Genomic DNA, 24549 nt, shown 5'->3' with positions numbered 1-24549 from the left:
TTTGCCAGCAGTATGTTAGACTCACGTAGAATTATCCCCTACAGGCTAGAATTTTATTTATTTATTTTATCAAAATCAGCACAAGTATAAATCAAGGTCTTCATAAAGAGCTGAAACTCAGTGTTAGTAATTATATAAGTACCTACCACTTCAAACAAGAGAAAAAAACTAGATTATTTACATTTGTACCTTAAGAGACTCATAGTGCTCTTGTCTAATTTCTTCATATTCCTCTAATATTTCTTCAAAAAAATCATCCTTTACGCTTTCATCTAAGAGCTGGGAACACTGCAGAAAAGAAAGAACGCACTATGAGAACGCAGTATGAATTTCAGACTAAGCTACTATCTTTCAGACGTTACTTTCAGTGAACTTTATCCAATTACATCTGACAATACTAACAGAGTTCCATCTTGCTCTCAAAAGACCCAAAGAGGGATATTCTACAGGCTGAATACTTGAACAACAGGCAGCTACTTCTTTCTGTCTTTTTTTTTTTTTTTTTTTTTTTTTTTTTTTTTTTTTTTGCTAAGACGACCTATTTGTCTAACAGAATGAGCTCCTATTCCAAAAATCTTCACTCAGCCACTTCATAGTACTGTTTTCCTGTTGCCGTATCTCTAATCTCACAAATATACTCAAAAGGGAGAATTAGCAGATCACACATAATCACATCGCTCCTCATTTTTAAACATCTCAGAACTACAGTCAAGGATTCAGAGTGAATCATGTCACCACCATTAGATAATTAGACAAACTGACACGTAAATATAGGTATCCAATGACAGTAAGTCAAATTAGTTCAATGAGAAAACTAAGTGGCTATAAAAAAAACTGCTGAAGCAACACTAGTTTAGGAAGTGGTCTCTGTAGTACCTCTTCCATTTTTTGTGATAATATTAAATCTTAGACAACTAGATGAGAGGCATAAGAAAGAAAAGCAGGGCATATATATTTGCATAAATGAGAAATTATAGCTAGAACTTACAACCACAACGCTCTTGGATGCATCCAGGACATGAATTACAGGTGCACTATAGCGGGGGGCAATTTTAACAGCTGTGTGTGTTCTTAAATGAAAAAGAAAGCGAGCATTTCAGAACTGAAACAAACAAAGCAGGAAAACAAACAATAGTCCCTGCAAAATACAAAGTACATCCTGACAGTGCACAGACCAGAATTTCAAAACAAGAAACCACTGATGAGTAGCAGATTTTTAATAATAGCTACATAAAAACTTTACTTCAAAGAATATCAGAATGCTTTGTAAGTAATGAGACAGCTTATATTTCCTCAGTGTCTTATCAGCTGACTGAAAGTCAGCAATTTATTTGTTTAATTCTCAGAAATTTCAGGTTTAGTTTGGAACTTTCTCACTTACAAAAAAAAAATAGAAAAAAATAAGGTAAAATCTTGTTTGCTCATCTTACAGCTTTCCCTCCCATATGTTAACTTCTGGGTGTGTGGATTAATATTAACGTATTCCGGTGATGATTATTTCAATTTCTATAATGCTCTACTTCAGAGGCAGAAGCTTTCCATTTACCTGAAAAAGGAATTCTGCCAATGGCTATAAAACAGAACAGACCTGCATCTGCTATGTCAGCCCAGTCACTAAATTAAGAACTCTCAGTTTATTTAATATATACTCTATTCCAATCAAACACAAGCAGCAGGCCTAACCTCACTTTTCTTCAGGTTCTATCAAAAAGTAAAAACACTTGAACATACGGTTAATGATGACTGTGCAACAGTTCAGTAACCAGTTGTCTAAGAACACCTTAATTGGATTCTAGGTGATGCATGTTGATATTAGCAGCTCAGTTTATTAGAAAGAAAGATACTTTATCATCCATTTTGATAGAAACAGACAAAGTAAACAAACAGAGCATAATCCTACAGTGGCACTGTATCATCAGGTACAGGTATTTTTTTAAACAAACATTACCACAATAAAACCACCACCATTAATTGTCAACATCTGAATTTCACAAAGCAGCATAGCAAATAACACAAACATTGCTGCAAGCTGAAGTGAAATTTCATTATGTAGATTCTGTAGTCAGAATCTAGTCTCTCTCTTTCAAACTAACCTCATTTTCTGCCTTTCCAAGTACACATGGTCTACCCATTACAAATCATGATGTCTACCTATTTCAGAGAATAAACACAGACAGTTCTTCATTAGCAAGCTCTAACATATACACAACTTTTCAGAGTACATGAGGTTAAACTTAAAGCTGTGCAAGTGGAATTAAATACATACTACTAATCTAATTTCCCCATAAAACATACCTTCATCTGACACATTTTAAATAAACTGTGTCTGGTCATATGCAGAATTATATTTATATACAGTTCATGTGAGTACAATTGTTTACGAATACAAAGCATATTTTACATGTTATTCAATTACTTCTACATTTAAGGACAAAATTCATGCTGCCCATCTGCATTCATCTCTACCTATAAATTTTAGAGATCTGTTTGATGCTGCTTATTTTACATCCATCATTATGCCACAGTGCTCTACAGACACTAAAAAGACAAAAAAAAAAAAAAAAAAAAAGGGACTCTCTGAGGCTCTTTATTTAGAAATGTCCTATCCATTTTTTTGTTTGTTTGTTTGTTTAGGAATAAACTCCTTGTTTGTTCTCAGTACAGAAGTCATAGCTAAAGAGACTTGTGAAAAAGAAGAAAAAGAATGTAATGAACCACGCATTATAACCATAGGACCATAAAGATGGGTAGTGATCCTGCTATTTCCTGTTTGCTAAGGCCAATAATACAAAATACATGTAGCTAATGGTTCTGATGGACTATGTGCTGCTCTGCTAAAGGAAGTAATACTGCTGACAGCTTTTAGTTATGCAAGAAATGACCTCTGCAACCTTCTTAGCTGTCACCTACTGAAGGATACTGTACATAAACCACTTAGCAAAGTATGACAAGGCCACTATGCAATGCCCAAAACACATCTGTGGTAATGCTCATACTAGATGTCAGCAAGCTGTCAACACTTTACTTCAGGATATCATAGCAGCTGCATTATTTCATTTGAATGGATCAGAAAGAACAAGGTATCAACAAAAAAAGAAAGTTCAGCCTAACAAAGACAAAATGGTAACTACTTAAAGGCAAGCTGTTAGAATGTATCATCTATCACCCTGCTTGAACAGGTTTGGAGGTTGGACCCAATCAGCACAGTGCTGAACAATGATGCCAGAAACTTCCTGAAAGATAATAGCACCCTGATGTCTGTATGACCATCTCTAGTCCCAAAATCATTCACACTGGGGAATCAACTTTTTACAAGAGTAGACAGTAAGAAGACAAGGGGGAATGGTTTTAAGCTCAAGGAGGGGAAGTTTAGATTGGATGTCAGGGGGAAATTCTTCACAGAGAGAGTGGTGAGATCCTGCAACAGGCTGTCCAGAGAGGTTGTGGACACCCCATTCCTGGAAGTGATCAAGATCAGATTGGATGGGGCCATGGGCAGCCTGGTCTTGTACCAGACCTGGAGGTTGATGGCCCTGGCTGTTCCATGCAGGTTGGAACTTGATTATCCTGGGTACCCCTTTCAACCCAAGCCATTCTATGATTTTGTGATATTCCGATTCCCATTCTACCCTTTAGAATAACATAACTGTATTCATATGAATACACATATTAATTTTTAGAAGTTACCACAATAGTATTTCCACATACAAAATACATTTGCAAAAACAAAAAGTTGTCTGCTATTTGTTCTATTCCAAATACATCTTAGTACTGAATTTCAGCACTTGATAAAAGAAATAATAGTCTTAAGTAAATAAATATCAAGCACGTGCATCTGGAAAAAATAAGGAAAAAGGGAGAGAGAAATGGCTACAGAGATTTTCCCCTGGTTGACACTACTATCACACACATTCCCCAACTTCCCAAAGGAGATATCTTACTTAGAAGTAGTTGCTCCTCCAATCAGCAAAGGAATCTTTATTGCCAATCTCTCCATTTCTTTGGCGACAAATATCATTTCATCCAAAGATGGGGTGATGAGACCAGACAGACCGATAATATCTATTTAAAATTTACAAACACATACATATAAAAGGTTTAGGAAATCCTGTAAAAATTTATGCATCATTTTAGAATGGAAGTCTTTAATTCCTAGCTTCATGCATCAGATAGAAAACACTGAGATAGAAACCACGGTAATGTCTTCTACATTAGACAGGTTTACCTAAATCAGAAAGCTTTCCAAGAATGAAAGTGATTCTGAATCCTCAGTTTAAGAGATTTCTCAGTCTTCACAGCTGCTGAATACCCACTGCTCCAGCTTCACAATAAACATACAATACTTCTGATTAGCAAACTTCAAGACTCAGAGCCTGAGTACTCTGCTCTTAGAAACAGCAAATGCCTTCCAATTTCACCACCTGTGTTCCATGCAAATTATCTTTTACAAGACTGTTTCACAACTGCAACTCAGTTCAGAAAACTCAATTTTTTTCCTAGAATAATTCATTCTATTCCTTTGCTTTGGGAAGGCCAAATTCTTATACTGATTTAAAACCCAACATAAAGTTCATCAGCCTTTCCAAATTTCCATTTATCCACGTGTAAAACAAATACTAAACAACAAATACTAAAGCATCTCTACAAGTAGAGTTGTCTTTTTAATGCAGGTTTTCAGTTCCTTGGGCTAAGTTTCATGGAAGAGCCAAATACTAAATAGTTATTACTGTTAACGGAAAAGTTTTGATTTACCTGAAGGTAGTCTGATAAAATAATAGACAGCACAGAAACGCAATGAGCAGGAAAAAAAAAAACAACAACAACAACCTGAAAAAAGCAGAGAGCAAGGTTTGGAATTAAATAATTCAGGAGTACTAATGAAATCTCTCTATACCTGCTTTGTTCTCAACAGCAGCTCTCAATATCTTATCACATGGAGTCATGACTCCTAAATCAATAACTCTGTGAAAAGAAGTGAGATGACAAGATTCTTTTAAAGAGTTCTGTTAAAGGGCAAACACATTGCTCTTACTGCGAACAGCTTATTGGAGTTAAAATGAAGATTAATTTCTGTTTGTTTCTCTCCACACAACTGCTGGGAGTTCTAATATAGAAACACCTATGAGTCTGGAAAAAAATTCAATATACTAAAGTTACTAATGACAGAAGACAGAAACATTGTGGGTTTTTTTGGTGATTAATTTTTTTTTATTTGAGGTCATTCAGGCAGCACTAAAACATTTTTGTGGTATCACACCTTATGTCAGGAATATAAACTGACTTACTTTGTTGTTGTTTTTTTGTCATGCATTTTACGAAGTGAGACACTGCTGTTTGTTTGCTAGCACTCTATTCCTACTAGCCCAAGCCATTGTCAAAGTTTCTACCTATTTCCCACTCCCCTGCTTCAAGTGAGCCACGCAAGCCCACTGGCTTCATTCAGTCTCACTCATATTCACGATGACAGAAAACACCACTCCTTGAAGTTTAAAAAATAAAATAAAAAAATTAACAAGTTTCATTTTTTGAAGCTCAGAATTAAAATCTCATCTCCTATGTAGCAAGATATACCACAGTTAGTTTTTAAAACCTTGTAGTTGACAAACAACTTGAAAACCATACCAAGATTTCCTTTTATCCCAGCACACCACAAAACACACAAGCAGTCTCGCCTACTGGAATTGTCCTGCCTGGTTTCCTCAGATAATACACTTCTATGTTTAAGGCTTTATACATACATTTAAATAATACTACATGCAACACTTAATTCTCCCACTTACTTTTCAGTTTGATATTAAACTGTATTCATCTCGGATGGCAATTTTTTAGGAAAAAGGAATTACAGAAAGATGCCCTCTTGCCTCCAGATTTGTAGTAACTGGTACAATCTATGTCCCCTGTCACAGCTATGGGAAGGAAGAACAGTTCCTAATATATGCCCATCTCTAACTATTATCTCCACAGCCTCAGTAGGCCTAGTATACTAATTATTTAGCTTTTTACAGTTATGCTACCAACTACACAGCTTTAGTCTCTTTACCTGAAGTTGTTGCAGCCCAGAACGACTCCCACAATGTTCTTGCCAATATCATGTACATCACCTTTCACAGTTGCTAGTACTATTGTACCATTATAAGGATCCTGAAAGTTGAACAAATGGCACAAGAATTCAATTACTCATAAGCTTCAGTATTCTCTTATCAGCAGAAGTGATATAATCAGTATTAACAACTCCTTCATAAGACGCAGGTAATAAAAACTTGCACAAGACATGTTCATGCAAATTGACTGCATGTTTTTCAAAACTGTTAAGAAAAATAACACAACACCACTCACAAGAAAATCAGACTTGAATAGCGTTCTGTGTAGTGCAATAACTGGAATCCTATAAAGTATTTCTGTTTCAAGTGAAAAACTCACCAATAAATATTTTAAATATTTAAAATAATAGGTTATGCAGGTTCATGATCATACATCTGCTCATGCATCAAGGGCAATCTTTCTCCAATGCAATGGTGAGCAGAATGAAAGAAATTCCATGAGAGGAATCAGGAAAAGCAGAAAAGACTCCTGAGCAAGGAGGTCCTCAAGTTCTGGGCACATACCCAAAATGCTTCTTTTTTAAAACTTGATAGAGATCCACAGCCACAGCTATTTATCCTCAAATGTAGCTATCAACTCTTTATGCAACATAAGCAGCAAGAGACATTTCAGTGCAGTGATCAGGCTACTTCAAACTGCCCAGTTTGAACAAACACTTTGGAAAAAGAATCTCCTTGAAGAAGGGAATGTGCACTGTCAGACTGAACCTAAGTAAGGTGGCACTCAGCCCTGACAAAGGGTCCTGCCAGAAGGGTAGTAGTGGAATTCCTCTACAATCCTCCAGTAAGATATGAGTCTTTGTGATACATTTTTAGAGGTCTAATTCATATTGTCGTTTGGAGCAGCTCCAGCCATGTTTGCATTGATGCAGGATGAAATGCCAGTAGCAGACTACCTGATTTGCACAGAATTTAAATCAAGTGGAAACCTGAGCACGTTGAATTTGAAAATACCTACCAGCCCAGCCAGAACATCACCTCCTTTGCAGAGGGCCAAAGCATATTCAATTCATTGACACTATAAATTAGTTTCATTTTCTGGGGGTTGGGTGGCTTTATATAGAGATAATAGCATTTACCATTTCCCATGGTCCTAACACAATTAGTTGGGACACTGGGAATCCTTATCAATGCTGCTGCTTACTAAAAATCTACCATCTCCTCAGTGCTCCCATTTTACAGAAGAACACAGAACTACAAATACAAAATGAAGGCAAGTCAGCCATCTCTATACAAAAATGCAAATTTTACAGCTGAAAATAAATTGCTGGAATGTAAGAGAAAGGTTGGGAAATAAATTAACCAAACATTGGGAGATCAAAAAATGTTGCTCCCAGGAACTGCTGATGATTTAACTAGTGACTGATACGCAAGTAAAAACATTGCCTATGAGAAGAATGAATACGTGAGCTGAGCAAAAAACAACCTGGGCCAGAGCACACAGTATTTCAGCACTTTGAATAAACCCTACTTAGGGCACACTGTGGTTTCAATTGTCTCAAACAAGGAGGTCCTCAAGTTCTGGGCACAAATCCAGAATGCTTCTTTTTTAAATCTTGATAGAGATCCACAGCCACAGCTACTTATCCTCAAATGTAGCTATCAACACAATGCATTTCCCGGCAGTGTGAGACTAAAACCATCCTGGAGGTTACAGTAACCTGGGTAACATTAGACAGATCAGCTACCAGAGCCTGTAACTCATTTTTGTCCCAGTCCAAATCTAAATTTGGGGATAAATGCAGCTGGTTTTTCTCTCTCCAGTGACAAAAATGCTCACAAAGATTAAACCCTTGCCCAGCAGAATGTGGAAGAAGCAAAAAGACAGGGGCTCTACATTTTCCCTTCTGTTCCCCCTCAAGCACATACAGTGAATCACAATCTTTTGTGGTATTTTTAAAGGACTTCCTAGATTCCACTTATCACATTTTAGTCAGAGAATTAAGTGCCAGTAGGTCCTAGTCCAGTGCTCAGGGAGGCAATACAGTAACAAATTTCACCGATTTCAAATAGCACCAGAACAAACCAGAAGGTACCAAATACCAGCATTGTTATCTGCATTAAATTAAGAAACAGCAGAAGCAGGAAAAAGATGACAAACAGAAAGGTGACTCATGACAAGAGAACAGATCTGCTTAAGACATTAGAGAGAAGACACTGTCTTTACATGCAGAAAAGACTATGGTTCCATTGAGATTAGTGGGATTTGATTTTCAGGTTGTTTTTCTTTCTAAAATATTAGTTGGACTCTTTAGACTTATCACTCAACAGCAAATGGAAAGATATACAGTAAGAACATTCGAGGGGAGGAATTAGAAACCACTCAAAAGTCCAGACAAAAAAAGCCAAAGAAAACACACAAATATCACCTTTTCTCTAGACTCAGGCCATTCTTCTTTCTTATTTGTGTCAAACACCAGATTATGATAAAAACTATTGCCTCTAAGAACGCACGAAGACAATGTAATGTTCCACAGGACAAAAGAAAAGTTTCTGCACAACATATAAATTTGACAGTCAAAGGCAGGAGTAGAAGAAAAATATTTAATCAATAAAACTGCACCTATAATTAAAGTATGGTAGACATGAATATTATAAGACTTTGTCTATTTCTTCTGAACTTTTCTACTGCACAGAATCTTGCTAGTACCGAGAAAGAACAGATGTCCTATGTCCTCATTTTCCAGTGCTCCCATAACACATTCCATTAATCACATTTGAAAGAAGGTACTTGTAGCATATGCCCAGATAATTAATAAAACTTTTCTCAGAGAGTAATCATCAGTTGTTACCTGTCAAATAGGAAGATGCTATAAAGGAAAGGCCTACAAGAATCAGAAAATAATTTGGTAACCTACATTACCAAAGTTACCAAAATAACTAAGATGATAGATCAAATGCAAGAACAACATTAGGGGAGGGAGGGAGGGAGGACGTGAAAGGACAGGAGTAGGATTCAGGATCAACTTGATACACTGAATAAACTTTCTAAAATCAATAAGATAAAATTCAGTAACAGTACTACAAACATGACACATAGGGTTAAAATAAAAAAGGATAGAAAGAAAATCTAAAACAGACAACAACTTGCAAAAAATTTAAACATGATACATGTTAGAGGGCAAAATTGGTATTAAAGTCAATAAGAGACTACAAAGCCCACTGCCAGATATTTTGTTTGGCACTTGCAAAGCCTCAGGCAAACACAGAGCTGATTGGGTGTCCTACTAAAGCCTCTCCACATCATAAGTCACATAAGAATAAAAGCTCTTAACTCCTACATGCAATATACTGTAATGCTTTAGCATCACTAAGGCATTTTGCTCCCTCCACAGACTAACTTAAATATCTTTCCCCTGAAATTTAAGACCCACTTACCCTCGGTAGGACACAGAATCTTTATTTCTTTAGTCTCTACAAGTATGTCTAACATATCAAGACTGCACGGTATTTTGTTACCTTCAGACTTCATACACAGGTCAATGCCTCCAAACTTTCACTGAAGGTTTCACTGTCTGCATTTCTGAATTGTTCTTATTGGTCTCTTTTGAAATGCTTTTGCTGGTTAACATATTTTCCTTGAGTACTACCTTGAAAACTTGATGCTGTCCTTGTCCTATCAATGAGCTGAGTAGAGCAGAAAATTCTGTACATTTTACTTTGTTAGTTTTTTTGTTTGTTTGTTTCCCAGTCATATGAAAATGCTGATTTACCTGCTATTTGTAACAACCACAATCCTTTCTCTGGGAACTCACTACCTACTCAGTTACTACCTATCTTTTGTGTCAGTTGAGTATTTCTGCTTCCATATTATTACTTTGTATATTTGCTGTATTACATTACAAATAGCCTTCAGAAAGTAGGAGCAATGATTACATGAAAAGACAACTAACTTTTCATACAGCACTTGTCACCCACAGCTTGGTCATAGCAACGCATACAGTGAGTATACTATTCTATCATAACAAAAGGTCTTGTGTCATATCTTAAAAAAAAAAAAAAGCAGTTTGGTTAGTTTAACTGAGAGAATGGTCAGAGGGAAGTTCTGAGTAAAGGGAATGGGCATGAGCAGTAAAAGCCATTGGAAAAATTTGCCACAATCAATGCTAAAAATACATGATATAAATAATACTAAAATTAAATGTCTACACAAATGCAAAAAGAAACAACAGAATTAAGGGCCTATAAAAGCTTGTGGCATCCTCCAATACACTCTGACAACAGGTTAGGCAAGTACTAAGTAGAGCTTCAGAAAATCTGCACCTCGTGAACTTCAAATTAAGCCAAGATTGTCAGTTTTTATATGGTTGGATCAACTCTACAGCATAAAAACAAATGTTAACAAAAATAATTTCAGTTTTTGACACTGCATACTACAAAAGAGTTACTAAACAAAGGACTGTGCCTTGCCTCTTCCTCTGAGCTGCCTTGTTTGGCTCTCCTTTCTTCTCTTTCTTTTTCCATGTAAGGAATAAGGTGGCTAACTGCTTTCTTCATAACTCGAGCAGACTTTATCACCTGCACAGATAAATGGAAGAAAAAAAAAAAAAAAAAAAAAAGAAGAGGGAGAAAAATCAATTGCAAAGATAAAATACAGGAATACCCTAAAATCCATTCAGACAACAAAACTTTTTTGCAAACCCAGATTCCATCTTGGCAGAGCATTGTTTGGTAATAGGCTGCTAGCTGTGAAATCTCTTTGATCGCTCACAACAGAATGAGAAGCTACAAACAAGTCCAGATTTAGGTACTAAGCGTGGCAGCCTGCTTGTAATCAGATGATATTTTACTTGGATCTTTTTTCCCCTTTTGCTCTTTATCATGGGCCCAGATTTAAGACTACACTTTAAATAAAGCAAAAAGCCTCAGAGAGAAAGGGAAGAAAAATGCAAAGCTATATAAAAAAAAATATATATATATATATATATATATATATATATATATATATATAAAAATCAATAACTTCCAAAGTACAAAAGAAACAGGGCCACTTTCTGGCAGTATCTGCATTTTCACAATTCAAGTGCTATGTCTGAAAAAAGAAAACAGCATAGAATGTTTAGTTTTTGCCAAATTTGAAAACACATTAAATAACATTCTCCTTACCTGAGGCAGAAACATCTTCCCAGCACCAAAAAGATCACCAACAATTTTCATGCCATTCATCAAAGGCCCTTCAATTACATTTAGAGGTCTAGGGTATTTTTCCTGATTTAATCTTGCTTCTTCTGTATCTGCAGTGACATACTTCTCTATGCCCTGAGTAAGAAAAAGAAAAGCTTTTATCATTCTAAAATAAAAAACCAAACTTATATTTAGCTGCCATCATACGAAGAAAAAAAAAAAAAAAACAACCACCACAAAACCCAAAACAAAACAAAATACCCCACAATGAACACACAAAAAAAATAACCTTAGGTATTTCTAGACTTTAAGAGCAACTCAAATGTGTAACTACAGTAAGTTTCCTTACCAAGCAAAAGCCTATAGTTCTGGGGAACAAGTTATTCCAAGTAATTATATCTGGTATTAGTGGGTTTATTTTTCTAAACCATATCGTAACAGAACCACGCATTGACATGAAAAGCTCCCTCAGCACAAGTGCAACTCAGTGCAGTTTGGTTGAACCACACACACAAAAAAACCTCTACCAGAAACAGACAACAATTAAAAAAAAAAACAACACCAAACCACCCAAAGCATGTTCTAACACCAGCCAGAATAAGACTTTAAAAGTCATGGACATCAAGTTCTGAAGTTTAAAGAAAAATCACAGTAATTCTTTGTTCATTACTTTATTTAATTGGCATTTATTCTTAATAATTTTTAAAACAGCAGCAGCTGGGAAGTTTTTAAGACAAGAGTAGTACTTATAGAATAGGAGCTGAAATTATACATCTCTAAAAGCCATGGACCATTCGCTTGGGTAGGACAACCTTCTGCACATACTCACTTTTACAAGAGCATATTCCAGCCTTTCCTCCACAGTGCTGTTCCGCCATTCATCAGTTTGTATCACTTTTTTTCCTCCTTGGGCATGATTCTGAACAGAAAAAAAGACTTCCACAGGAGCTTATCAGCACAAAAACTACATTTATGGATTTCACTTTTAAAGAAATAGAGATAACTAAGCACTGACCCACAAAATAATTTCAGATTATTCTAAAATGTTTCTTGTTCATATATACATGCAAACCACACTGCAAACACACATGATGTATTGCAAACACTTCGTAGGTTTATATCCCAGAGAGTACTGACCTCAGCAAAGATGTAAACAAAGTGGAAGTGAAGGTGTGGAAAGGGAAGAGTTCTAATAACTTTCACACTCCTAAAAAACGATGGAATTGTTAATCCTTTGGGTTTTAATTCTGGGAATGTAATTTACATTGATTTCTGACCCACACATGACACTTCATGTTAAAATCCTAATTAATTTGGCACAATTCAGTTACTGCTGCAATAGGTTATATTACTCCATATCACAGATACATTTTTCAATCTGAAGATCTACAGAACTACTGTTTGTCATCCACATACATAGGTGGGCTCCAATCCTCACATACTCTTTGCCTCATAATCCAGTGGCTTATAAACTGGAAATCTTCAAGTGATTAATTCATGTCTTTTACTAACACTACCATGATAGGATCTCAAAATTACCTAACAGCTGATCCTCACTGACATGAGTAACTTGAACTGGAAGCCAGGATATTGACCTTTTACATATACTCCAAGCAAGCTATCACTACTAGTGAGATAGGTTTACTCTCTGCCTCTCACAGCATGCTTTCCAATTATGCTCCAGCTCCACAATTTGATTTGGCTGTGGGTTAGCCATTCCCGATTTTATTTTCTTGGATCTTTTATGGCAACCTTAAAATCTGATGGGCTCAATCTGTTACAGAGTTTACATTTTATTCTATACTAATAATGGAACTACTTGTAGCAGCAGCAGCAGGAACTTCTAATACTTACCTTTGGATTGACAGACATGTATTTCAAAGGCTCATTTAGCTATTGCCAGCATTAAAGCCCAGGTGTTAAGCTAACAGCTATCCAAAATTTAAAATTTGAAGTTACCTGAGCATAATGTAGAAGCTTCTCTGTCGCATCGGGATCTTTGTTCCAGATTAGATTCTCACATAGCTGTAGCAATTCCTTGTGGATGTCATCATACACCGGCAGATTCCCAGCATTCACAATTCCCATATCCATGCCACACTAAAAAAAACAAAACAAAACAAACAAAAAAAACCCACCATCATACAGGAATTCCCCCCAAACAGAGCTGTCAGATGCAGCATTGCATTTGCCAAGCACAAACATATGGAAGCCAACACATATCATACCCGAATTGCATGGTATAGGAACACCCCATGCATTGCTTCTCGAATGGCATCCATCCCTCGAAAGGAGAAAGACAGATTGGAAAGACCCCCACTTATTCTGACACCTGGCAGTGTTTCCTGTGGGAATTGCACACAGTGTTTTAGAAAAAGGCTTTCCAAAAAAGAAACTTAAGCACAGCATTCAGTCATAAAAGAGCTGGGCACCTCAGTGATGATGCACTGCCTATGCACCCTCTTCCCTGTTCCAGATCCTTCTAATTATTCGAAGTCACAGAAAGCAGTTAAAATATCTGTAGGAAAAGCTACAAACAAAAAGGAAAGATCTACTCCAGCTACATGTAAATAACTGCCATCATTCTCACTGGTACTATTCTAAATACTCAGGCTGTCCCTCAGCAGCATTCCAGATGTCCCCCTTGCCGAACTACTGTGGCTCTCCCATTCCCCTGACAGGCCTCTCCTCTTGAAACAGGAGGGGTGACAAAATATCCTATGAAGGTGTTCAAACCCTAGACTGCTACTGACAGAGCATCTCCAGACTGATCTAGTTGGCTGCTTAGCTGTATTCAGGTGATTTTCTTCATTATTGTTCTTTCTTACACAAATTTTAGCTAAATAAAATGTCAGGTAATGGCACAAAACTGCACCAGTAACTGAAATTACGTTAAAAGGACAACCTTTGCAAGCCTTCAAAGAAAACCTTTGGCTAGAACAATGAATGCAATTATTACTTTCTTTAATTAATATAGTATATTTACATTAAAGTTAGCAGATTGAAAAATATTAATCAAAGTACTTAAAACTGTTCTGGAAATACAGCAATACTGGGAACTGGCTCCACTCCAGGTGAATAGTCCCCTCGGTACTTTAAAATGGTTGTTATTTGCAGTGATGATTTTTGTTGGTGGTGCTGGTAGTCTTTGTTTGCTTACCTTTTAAATAACCCCAATAAAATACTTTGAGTTAAAATAAGCTTAAAACTCACTTTTATGGTTTTAGTAGCATTGATAAAATTAATGGCATATAGGTTATGTTCTTCCATTCCAGTCCCTATGGTCAAAATATTAGGGTCAAATATTATATCATTTGGATTGAAGTTTACTTTTTCCACAAGGAGGTGGTATGCTCTGGAGCAGATTGCAATCTTGGTTTCTGTTTCTGTTGCCTGGTGAAGAAAAAGAATTCTGATTACACACAGCACAAAATATAAAGCCTGCCAGAAATCATTTACAATTAAACTGGCTAAAGAATACAGAATCCCACTCTCAATATCATAAGCATTAGAAAACAAATACAAGATTTTAATATTTTTTTTTAACTAAAGACATCACTAACATCCCACCTTCATTAAAGCTTTGATTGAACTTACTGAAAATAATTTTACTCCTATTTCACCATCTGATGTGAAGTTTAATATGCGTTTTTTAAAATGACTAAATGAATCCAGAGATTCCTCTCATATTCAAAACTCAGTTTCTGAACTAAAAGAAATATTATCTGAAGGAAGGAAGCATAGTGGAAGAGCAAGAGACATATCTGTGCTAGCAGAACTACCTCTGAAGCAGAATGAAGTTCCTCAAACATGCAATCAGTAAAAGAAACACCTGCTAAGACTACATATAAATCTCTTTATACCACCAGTGCCAATGAAACAAAACAACCTTGTTTTGCAGAGGAGTAAGGAAGACTTACACATCAGAAAAAAAAAAAAAAAAGCCTTCCTGTAACACTCACCTGACCAATTTCATCAAAAGCCATGACAACCACAGCTGCCCCATACAATTTAATTTTCTTTGCTTTCTCTAGAAAGTCTTCTTCACCTTCCTTCAGACTGATGCTGTTTACAATGCATTTTCCTTGGCAGCATTTCAAGCCAGCTTCAATCACTGAAAAATTTGAAGAATCAATGCATAGTGGCACCTATAAAGAACAGAAAGATGAACAACGGGATACATACAAGTTATGAGTTTAGAGTTTCATATCTTGTTTGCTCTATTTGGACATAAAAATGCACACACATTTACCAGCATTTATGAATACCAAATTTTCAGACAGTGTTTGTAGATACCCATTTTTTAAACGCAAAACTCAGAGCAAGTTTAACTCAAGAATTTCTATGACAATTTCTTTATACTCGTAACTGCTGCAAGAGCAACCTATACTAAGTTGCTCTAACTAATGAAAAAGAATGGCATATGCCTAGCTGAAAGTGGATACAGATTGTTAAAATCTCAATTCCCTTCAGACGCCTTCCCTACTAAGATACCTTTCTGCCACTGGGTAACATCTATATCTGAGTGTTAAGCATCTAAACCGGATAATAAACGAAAATTTTCTGAAAGGCAAATTCCAACTCAAAGTGATCTCTACTCTAGTGTGCTTTGGAGTGACGCCATTACAACCTTTGCAATATCAGGTTCTGAAGAAATCAAGTTACAAAATCTAGTCATTGCAGAAGGTCCATCCAGCATCCCATCATCCATATTGATGTCAAGAATCTGGGCTCCCATCTCAACTTGGGATTTGGCTACAGTCAGGGCTTCCTAAAGAAGAGATTTTAAACCAAAAAGCAGTCAGCAGAATACAGCCTACTCATTCTCACCATCACATTTAACTTCTCCAAAATAAATGCATAGATCTACAAATTATCAAAATTAAAAAAAATAGGAGTTTATAGGACAGTCCAAAAAATAATAAGGAAGTGATTTATTATATACAGCAGTGTAACAAAAGTTGCTAGCACAGCACAACTGATAACTGCTTTGTTCACAAAAACATGACAACGTAAATTTAATGTGGCATTGATTTTAGACAGCTGGTCATACACGTAATTGAAAGAGCTAAGATTTGCATGGTAACAAGGACTTCTGATTGCACATGATTACAGGAAAACAGATTCTGTGATAGTATCGAATAAGGGTCTTCGGCATCACAAGCTACACTCTTTTATAACACAGAGTAGTTTATTTTTGGAGGTTATTTGGCATTTTTTTCCATCTGCAGAATCATCACCAAGCATTGAGAAACTAAAACTTTCCCTTCAGATCAAATATCCAGGACTCTCAGCTCCCTTTCTCTTTTTTTGTCACTATAACAGGCAAGAAAAAAAAAGTTTTACAGCTGTTCATGGACCCTGACAACCTGTGTTTGAAGTTTTCCATATTAAATAGGTCAAACCTGCTTCATGACTTCTAAGAGCTTAACAGTCAGACTTTCTAACAAGCAAACTATGGCTTTAGTTTTGATTGCATCAAGAGCAAAGCGTACTTCAGGGCAAAATCTCAGCTGCCAAGAAATGTTACTCTACTGCTTGTTTGAATGTAACAGTAACAACTGACACACTTAAAGAATGAGTCCTCTGGTCTTCACATTCCTGCCCTTCCGCTGTTTCAAGATACCAATTACTGTCTAAACATCTTTTTCTGTAACAACTCTCATTTAGCATGGTGGATCAAAGTATATACACATCAAATGCAAACAAAATGCTGACCAGATCAGAGATTAGATGGAAATAAAGAGGGCTGCACAGTACTGCAAACTATTCCAAATCAGACACAGGTTGGAAGTAAGAGCGATTTCCTCTCCTCTGCAAATCTGCTCCTAGATACAGCACCGTATATCTGGTCTGCTGAACAATTTAATTCAAAATGTAAAGTCATGTTTACTGTAACACTTGTCAAAGCAAACAAACAAACAAAAAAGCTCGTAAGGCTGCTCTTGCACAATTAATTAGGAGCCAGTAAGCTCAGAAGCAAAGGATAGTAAGAAAATTCATTCTCCTTGTTTTCTTACTTTTGTAGAATGGCACTTTTTGCCAGCAAAACAAACTACTAATAACACAATACAACGGAATAACGAAAAAGCATAAATAAATTGAGAACACCATCTATTAAAATTGTTAAAATTTATACTTCATAGTTGCCTGCCATGATGAGTGTAGCAAACTTCCGTGATCCTGCAACATTGCAGCGTTCACCAATATTAACAAAGTTGGTGTATGGCCCAATCCTGAATGGCTCCAGACCTTGAAAAGATATTTTTGAACATATTTGTAAAAATATAAAAGAAAACACTGCACGAAAAACAACAGCATTCATCTATGCCATAAATCAGAAGTTTCTATTACTTTAATAGTGATTTCTCAGCACACCAGGGCATGCACAGGTCTACTGAACAACTGGCAATGAGATACAACAAAACAACTTCCAGCAAACACCAAATGTTTCTGTTCTTCCTCAATGATTCATCCAATCAACAAGACATACGAGGACAAGTGGAAATAGTTTCAAACCAGAATAGGGAAGATTTAGATTGGATATAAGGAAGACATTTAATACAGTAAGAGTGGTGAGGCACTGGTACCAGTTACCCAGAAATGAGGTTGATGTCCTGTCCTTAGAGACACCCAAAATCAGGCTGGATGGGACTCTGAGCACCCAATCTAGCTGTAGATGTCCCTATTCATTGCAGGGGAGTTGGACTAGATGGTCTTTAAAGGTCCCTTCCAACTCACAGTTCTATGATAATCTGTCCAAAATAAATGTCAAAAAGCAATGATTCTCTGGGCTTCTGTGCATATGCAGATACACACACAACTTGTCTCAGTTTCTTACTACACTATCTCATGATAACATGACCAGAGAAAGAGCCCACTGAACTGGCAGAGAAACAAGGACATCTCTTATCCAAAATCCTAGTTCAGAATAAACCAGCCAAGGAGGAACTTTGCATAGCAGGTAACTCAGAGACAAGCAAACTTTATGGCAGAACAGAGTAGGCTACTAGATGAAATCATGAGCTAATCGTGATTTAATTTATAACAAAGTAATTTACCTATATGGAAGGAACTGTTTAAATTGGAGACTTCAGAGAAAGGCTTATTAACATATAGACTCAGCTTTACCTAAAACAAAAGATGTTCTAGATCTGTGTTACTGCAACACTATCCCAGTACAAGAGTCCCCACACCCGAGGCAAAAAAGGGCAGCTGCCTCACAGCAGGTGAACAAGGATCTCTTCCCAACTCTGTCACCAGCTACGGTCAGATTACCTGATTTCTCTCAGCTTATCTTTAGTTCGCAGTGCAGGAGAGTTAAAGATACTCACCACTACAAAATATTTGAGATTTTCTGAGTAAAATTTGTTGGCTTGATTATATTATACAATAAATATAAGTTACAATAATGCAATAAGTACGATTTAGATAAACTTGTACATTGTAAGCTTGCTGGATTCGGTTAGAATCAGAAACTCATAGTGCCATTCCGATCAGGAGAAAACAGTTTAATTATAAAGTAAGGCTGCTTGAGTTATAAAGCCACATCCTATTGTACCTGACAGCAGCATATATCCTTGAGAGAGAGAAGGTGGAACACGAGGCTTACATAATTTTACAGCTTCAGCAATTTTCCTGCGTTAGAGAGTGGAAAATAAATAGGAAAGTTTTTGATTAAAATTGAACAGTAACCAATACTCAACCATAATATGCTAGACATATAATAGCCTGTAGCACACAAGACTACTCAGCATGTTTCACTTTGTGCAGCTAAAGTCAAAAATACACTATTAGAAGATCCTATTACCACTATGTGCAAGGAACCTACAAAAATAAAGATCTATCAAATACGGAATGCAAAATATTATGCCAGTAGGAAAATTTATGTAATACCACAGCAGCCCGCACTTCAATCATGCTGACTTTCTGTATTCCTAATTTACCAAAGCCACATAATTGCCGAGGGAAACAAAAAAAACAAGTGGTAAACATTGTTCTTAACTGACATTTTTTTCTTGGATGCTGGAATGACTCATGAAGATCATGAGTTATCATCTTTCTCTTTGCTCCAGGCAGAAGTGACACAACGCTGTCCTCTACACGCCTCTCAGTTTGTTATCAGAATAAAAATAAACCACAAGAGCCCCTTCTCTTTTAAGCATAGGTGGAAAAAGGGAAGTTTTTCCACTGACCTACTTATAGTAAGAAAGATGAGAAACGATCTTTCTGAGGGGCCAGGACAATCAACAGGGCTGTTATTCAACATTCCCATTCCACATTCCAAGTTCATAAAAACTGCTCAGCTTTCTGAACAATTTCCCAGCAGAAAAGTAGCAACGTAGAAGCACAAATGAACAACAAACACAAATGAACAACATTCCCAGATCTCTTGTTCATACACTCCCCCAGCACACCGCTATAATTTCTTCAACTATCAAAGGAAACCTGAAGTTTTATTATGAGTAAGAGTGCCAGAAAGCACTCAAAGGAAGAACACACAGAGTAATGAAGAAAAGATAGGAAGTCTATTCTATCAAATGGTGAACAAGGAAGAATAATTATAGAACAAGAATTTCAAGACAATAAAACAGCACAGGTATAATCTCTGTTTGAACCTTGTCTCTACTTATTCTTCATGAGACATTACTATGAAAGCCAGGTTCAGCTCCATGTATTGCCTTTTTTTTTTTTTTTTTCTTTTTATAGTCATCCATCTTCTCAGAAAACTGTAAGAAGCCGTGGTATATTGCTCCTCAGAAGCAGCATTTAATTTCTAGTGCACCGTAAGTCACAGCTCATTAGATACCTGATATGTGCTGGTGTAGTACCACAGCAACCTCCAACTATGTTGACCAAACCATCCAATGCAAAATTCTGCAAAAAGGAGGAAAGCAGAGAATTTAATTTTAAGTTAATACAGGCATCTTATAAAAATATATACATATATATATATATACATATATATATATATAAAAAACACATTTATACGTATATGCACACACACACACACATACTGATATATGCTTTTCTTCTTCCCCCTAAACGTTAAGCAATTCTGGGGATCACAAGACAAAAAAAAAAAAAAAAATAGTTGAAGAAACAAATATTATTTCTGCTCTTTAGAATTTGTTCTGAAATGTGGACACCCAGAGCTACCCAGAAATTCCAACACCTAATTTTAGGAAGCTAGATCTGAAACTGGTCTATTTTATAGTGAAGCCACAGGTAAAAAACTTACATGAATATCAAAGACCACATTTATACTACAGCATAAAAGGGAATGCAACAGATACTGTGTTTTTCCAACACTGGCCACATAGTTCTGTCCTGCACTTATCAAGTAGCACTTGAAAAGACACTTTGCACTGGAACACCTCAAGCATCAGGTGTTCTACCCAAACAACTCTGTAAAACTTCACCAAGTTTATAAAAACTACTCAACTTTTTGAATGACTCCAAAACAGGAAAGTAACCATGCAGAAGCACAAATGAGTAATATCCACAGATAAAGCTGCAAGAAGGCTACTCAAATCAAAGAGAAAACAGTTTTCAGTTTCTTAAGTAGCTTGTCCGAACCTGGTATCCTGAATGCACTATCATTCAATAAACTGTCTATAAAGAATCAAACTGACATTCATGGCCAAATGAGGAAAATAAACAGTACTGTAACAAGCATCCAATATAAGCAAAGAACTGTTGTCTACAAGCAGATTAATTACAACACTTTCACAAGAAATACTGTATACCTTTATGTGCTTTGCAGTCACTTCTGGAGTTTCATCATAACCACCAAAAGTGTTGGGAAGACCTTGAAAAATAATTTTCTTTGCATTACAACTTGTTAAAGCCCCCAAAAACAGAACTATGTTCCATTAAGGACATACTTTAAAAAGCTACACTTATATGAAGACTAGAATTCCTCATCACACTTGGAATCAATACTCACAGACTATTAATCACATGAGAGAGCACTCTAGATTCACTGTCACAGAACCAACAATAGCTATTTTAAGCAGTTTAGAAAATTGTTAAACTCTTCTTAATGGCAGGAACAGTAATTTCTCAAGGTAGTTCAGCTCTTATATACCATGAGATGCAATTGTTACAGTTCTTCCCCCTCTACGTATAGCAGCATGCACAAATAACACACCTGCGTTGGGGTAACAGATGACATATGCTGCTGTACATTTTCCAATTGTTTCAATGAATGGTCTCATTTCAACTGCTCCTAAAGCACAATTTAAGCCAATGCTGAAAGATAAAATTTAAAATACTGTTGGTTTTTTGTTTTTTGTTTTTTGTTTTTTAATTAAAATGTCAGATAAAATTACACACAAGATAAATGAATGTTAGTAGTGAAACAACTGATTCACACAGCCATTTTCAAGAAAACCAGTCTGATCTCCCCTTTCTTTAATTAATTTAATTTCCATCTATAAAACAAACCTGTGCAAAAGGAGAACCATAAGAAACAAGAAAATGGCAAAGGGGAAGGAGATTCAAGTCTGAATTGAACTGGGAATAGTAAATCAAAATTCTGTTTCACAATCAAGGAGTAAAGAGACAACACCCTGAAAGCAACTGCATAGAATGATAGAAGGCTTGAGTTGGAAAGGACCTCAAGTATGGAGTTCTAACAGCTACATCAAATACTACATCAGATTGCCCAGGGCCCTATCCAACCTGCCTTATATATCTCCAGGGACAGCATGTCCACAATCTTTCTGAGAAACCTGTTCCATCACCTCACCACTCTCTCGGTAAAAAAATTTCCCCCGACTTCTAATCTAAAGCTTCCCTCTTTTAGTTTAAAACCACTCTGCCTCATCCTATAAGTATCTACCTGGGTAAAAAGTTGATTTACCTCATGTTTATAAACTTCTTTTAGATATTGGAAGGCCATGACGAGGTCTCCCTGCAGCTTTCTCTTTTTCAGGCTGAACAACTCCAGTTCATTCAGCCTGTCTTTGCAGGAGAATTGATCCAGCCCCTAGATCATCTTCGTGACCCTCTTCTGGACCCTCTTCAAAATCTCCACACCTTTTCTGTGTTAGGAGCACCAGACTTGGATGCAGTACACCAGCTGGGGCTTCACGAGGGCAGAGTAGAGAGAGACAACTCCCTACTGGCCACCTCTCTTCTAATGGAACTCAAGGTACCACTGGCCTTCTGGGCTGCTGACTTATGTTTAGTTTTTCACTCACCAGGACCTCTAAGTTATATTCAGTAGGGCTACACTTGATGAGTTCTTCTCCCAGTCTTCATACATATCTGGGATTATCTTGACCCAAGTGCAAACCCTTGCACTTTGCTTTGTTGAACCTCATTAGGTTCAGAAGAGCCCACCTTCTGAATTTATCAAGGTCCCTCTGGATGGCATCTCTTCCTTCTGCTTTATAAACTGTACAGCTCAGCTTAGTGCCACCATTAAACTTGCTGAAAGTGCACTCAATCCCACTATCTATGTCATTGGTAAAGATGTTAAAGGGTAGTGAGCCCAAGATGGACCCCTGGGGGACACCACTCATTACTGGCCTCTACCTGGACACAAATCCACTGACCACAGCCCTCTGACTGCAACCTTGCAAACCATTCCTTTTCCATCAAATAGCATACCCTTCAAATTCTCCAGTTCAGAGGTAAGGATGTGGTGGGGGAACATGTTAAAGGCTTTGTAGAAGTCCTGGTAGATGACATGAGTTGTCTTCTCTTTGTCCACCAGTATTGTCACTCCACCACAGAAGGCCATCAGATTGGTCCTTCCCTGACCTTCCCTCAGTGAAGCCATGCTGGCTGTCTTGGATCACCTACTTGTTCCTCATGCCTTAACATGTTTTCCAGGAGTGTCTGCTTCATGATCTTCCTGGGTACAGAAGTGAGGCTCACCAGCCTGTAGTTCCCCAGGTCCTCCTTCCTCTCCTTCCTGTAAATGGGAGTGATGCTTTCTTTTTTTCAGTCCCCTGGGACTTTTCAAACATGACGGCAAGTGGCTTGGCAACCACATCAGCCAGCTCCCTTAGGACCCTGGGATGCATGTCATCCAGCTCCATGGAATTGTGCACATCCAGTCTCATGAGTTGGTCACAATCCTTACAGTGGGGAGGTGTTTGCAGCCCCACTCCCCACCTACATGTTCAGGAATGTGGGATTCCTGGCTCCCAGTGAAGACTGAGGCAAATAACTCATTGAGTACCTCAGCCTTCTCCGTATCTGTTACAGCCAGTTCTCCTTTCTCATTTAGCAGAGAAGGTATGCTCTCTTTGGCCTGTCTCTTCTGACATATTTACCTGAAGAGTCCTTTCTTATTTTTAACATCCGTTACCAAGTTCAGTTCAAACTGCAGCAACATACCTATTTTCTAAATGCAAAAGAGAACATGTGTAATGAAAACAACAGACTGAAAAAGAGCCTTGTTCTAAGGAATAAAAAAAAAAAAGGTTGGAAGAGCAAGAATTGCTCCAAGCCACGAACTCCATAATTCTGCTTAGAAATTATACATAAATTATGTCAGCTTTGGAAGACACTGAGTGCATCCCCCAGGACACCTCAAAGCAGCACTAAGTTCAGGCAACTGAATCTGCTCAGCACATTATTTTACATCTTAGTGACGCAGACAGAACTACAGCTTCTGCTGTATTCTTTGCATGACTAAAGCTCTCACAATTCTACTGACATAAGTGGAACAATCATGTTTTCCTTCCTTCAGCCACACATACAAAAATGCAGTTTTCACTCAAAATGTCTATATTGATATTAGAAGCGAAAATTTATATTTCAGAAAGTACATAAGAGATCTTTTTCATTGTGATCCTGGTTTCTAGAAACCATCCTAATAGCACAGTAAAACCTGAAAGATGTTTACAGTGCTGCTGAAAGAAGTAATAATCGTCACAACATCATCCTGAATTTTATCTCCCTTCCTTGCTCATTGCTTCATATAAGTGATACATCAGCTTCTGTGAAAGCTAAGACTGCGGAGTGCCCTTGGGACCAGAACAAACACCACATGAGAGTCCTGAACTCAGGATATATCTTAACAGTAACACAGTAGAAATAACACAAAACTCATTCCACACCTGAGCTTCCTTTGCAGCAAGCATCTGGCAACACATCCTTCAGCACTTATAGTAACAGTTCACGCATTTCTCAGCTGCTATCTTGTCAACTAAACAGAAGACACGTTTTAGGCAGACCCCAAACCAAACTGACTGAAGGACAACGCATCACCCTGAGCAGGAAATACAAAACCAAAAAGGAAATATGTGAACAGGTCCCTACAAGCATGAACATGATCCCTAGGATACTATGTCTGATCAGCTTT

General features: G+C 37.1%; 1 protein-coding gene across 1 annotated transcript in view; it reads right to left on the bottom strand.

Annotated features, from left to right (window-relative positions):
* The window catches only part of MTR (5-methyltetrahydrofolate-homocysteine methyltransferase), a 47095-nt gene that overhangs the window by 9832 nt on the left and 12714 nt on the right, over nt 1-24549 (bottom strand). Inside the window, exons 9-26 of the mRNA XM_052680217.1 lie at nt 21379-21479; nt 20975-21036; nt 20035-20102; nt 18787-18863; nt 17365-17477; nt 15856-15996; nt 15188-15373; nt 14439-14618; nt 13454-13570; nt 13185-13325; nt 12055-12144; nt 11208-11360; nt 10512-10619; nt 6041-6141; nt 4895-4962; nt 3942-4062; nt 989-1070; nt 190-288 (exon numbers count right to left, since the gene is read on the bottom strand). Coding sequence (XP_052536177.1) covers nt 190-288; nt 989-1070; nt 3942-4062; nt 4895-4962; nt 6041-6141; nt 10512-10619; nt 11208-11360; nt 12055-12144; nt 13185-13325; nt 13454-13570; nt 14439-14618; nt 15188-15373; nt 15856-15996; nt 17365-17477; nt 18787-18863; nt 20035-20102; nt 20975-21036; nt 21379-21479 — 2008 coding nt within the window. The remainder of the gene's footprint in view (nt 1-189; nt 289-988; nt 1071-3941; nt 4063-4894; nt 4963-6040; nt 6142-10511; nt 10620-11207; nt 11361-12054; nt 12145-13184; nt 13326-13453; nt 13571-14438; nt 14619-15187; nt 15374-15855; nt 15997-17364; nt 17478-18786; nt 18864-20034; nt 20103-20974; nt 21037-21378; nt 21480-24549) is intronic.

This window comes from Tympanuchus pallidicinctus, unplaced genomic scaffold, assembly GCF_026119805.1.
Source record: "Tympanuchus pallidicinctus isolate F22 unplaced genomic scaffold, pur_lepc_1.0 scaffold1, whole genome shotgun sequence".
In the NCBI taxonomy this organism is placed as follows: Eukaryota; Metazoa; Chordata; class Aves; order Galliformes; family Phasianidae; genus Tympanuchus; species Tympanuchus pallidicinctus.
This window is presented reverse-complemented; position numbering and strand designations above follow the sequence as displayed.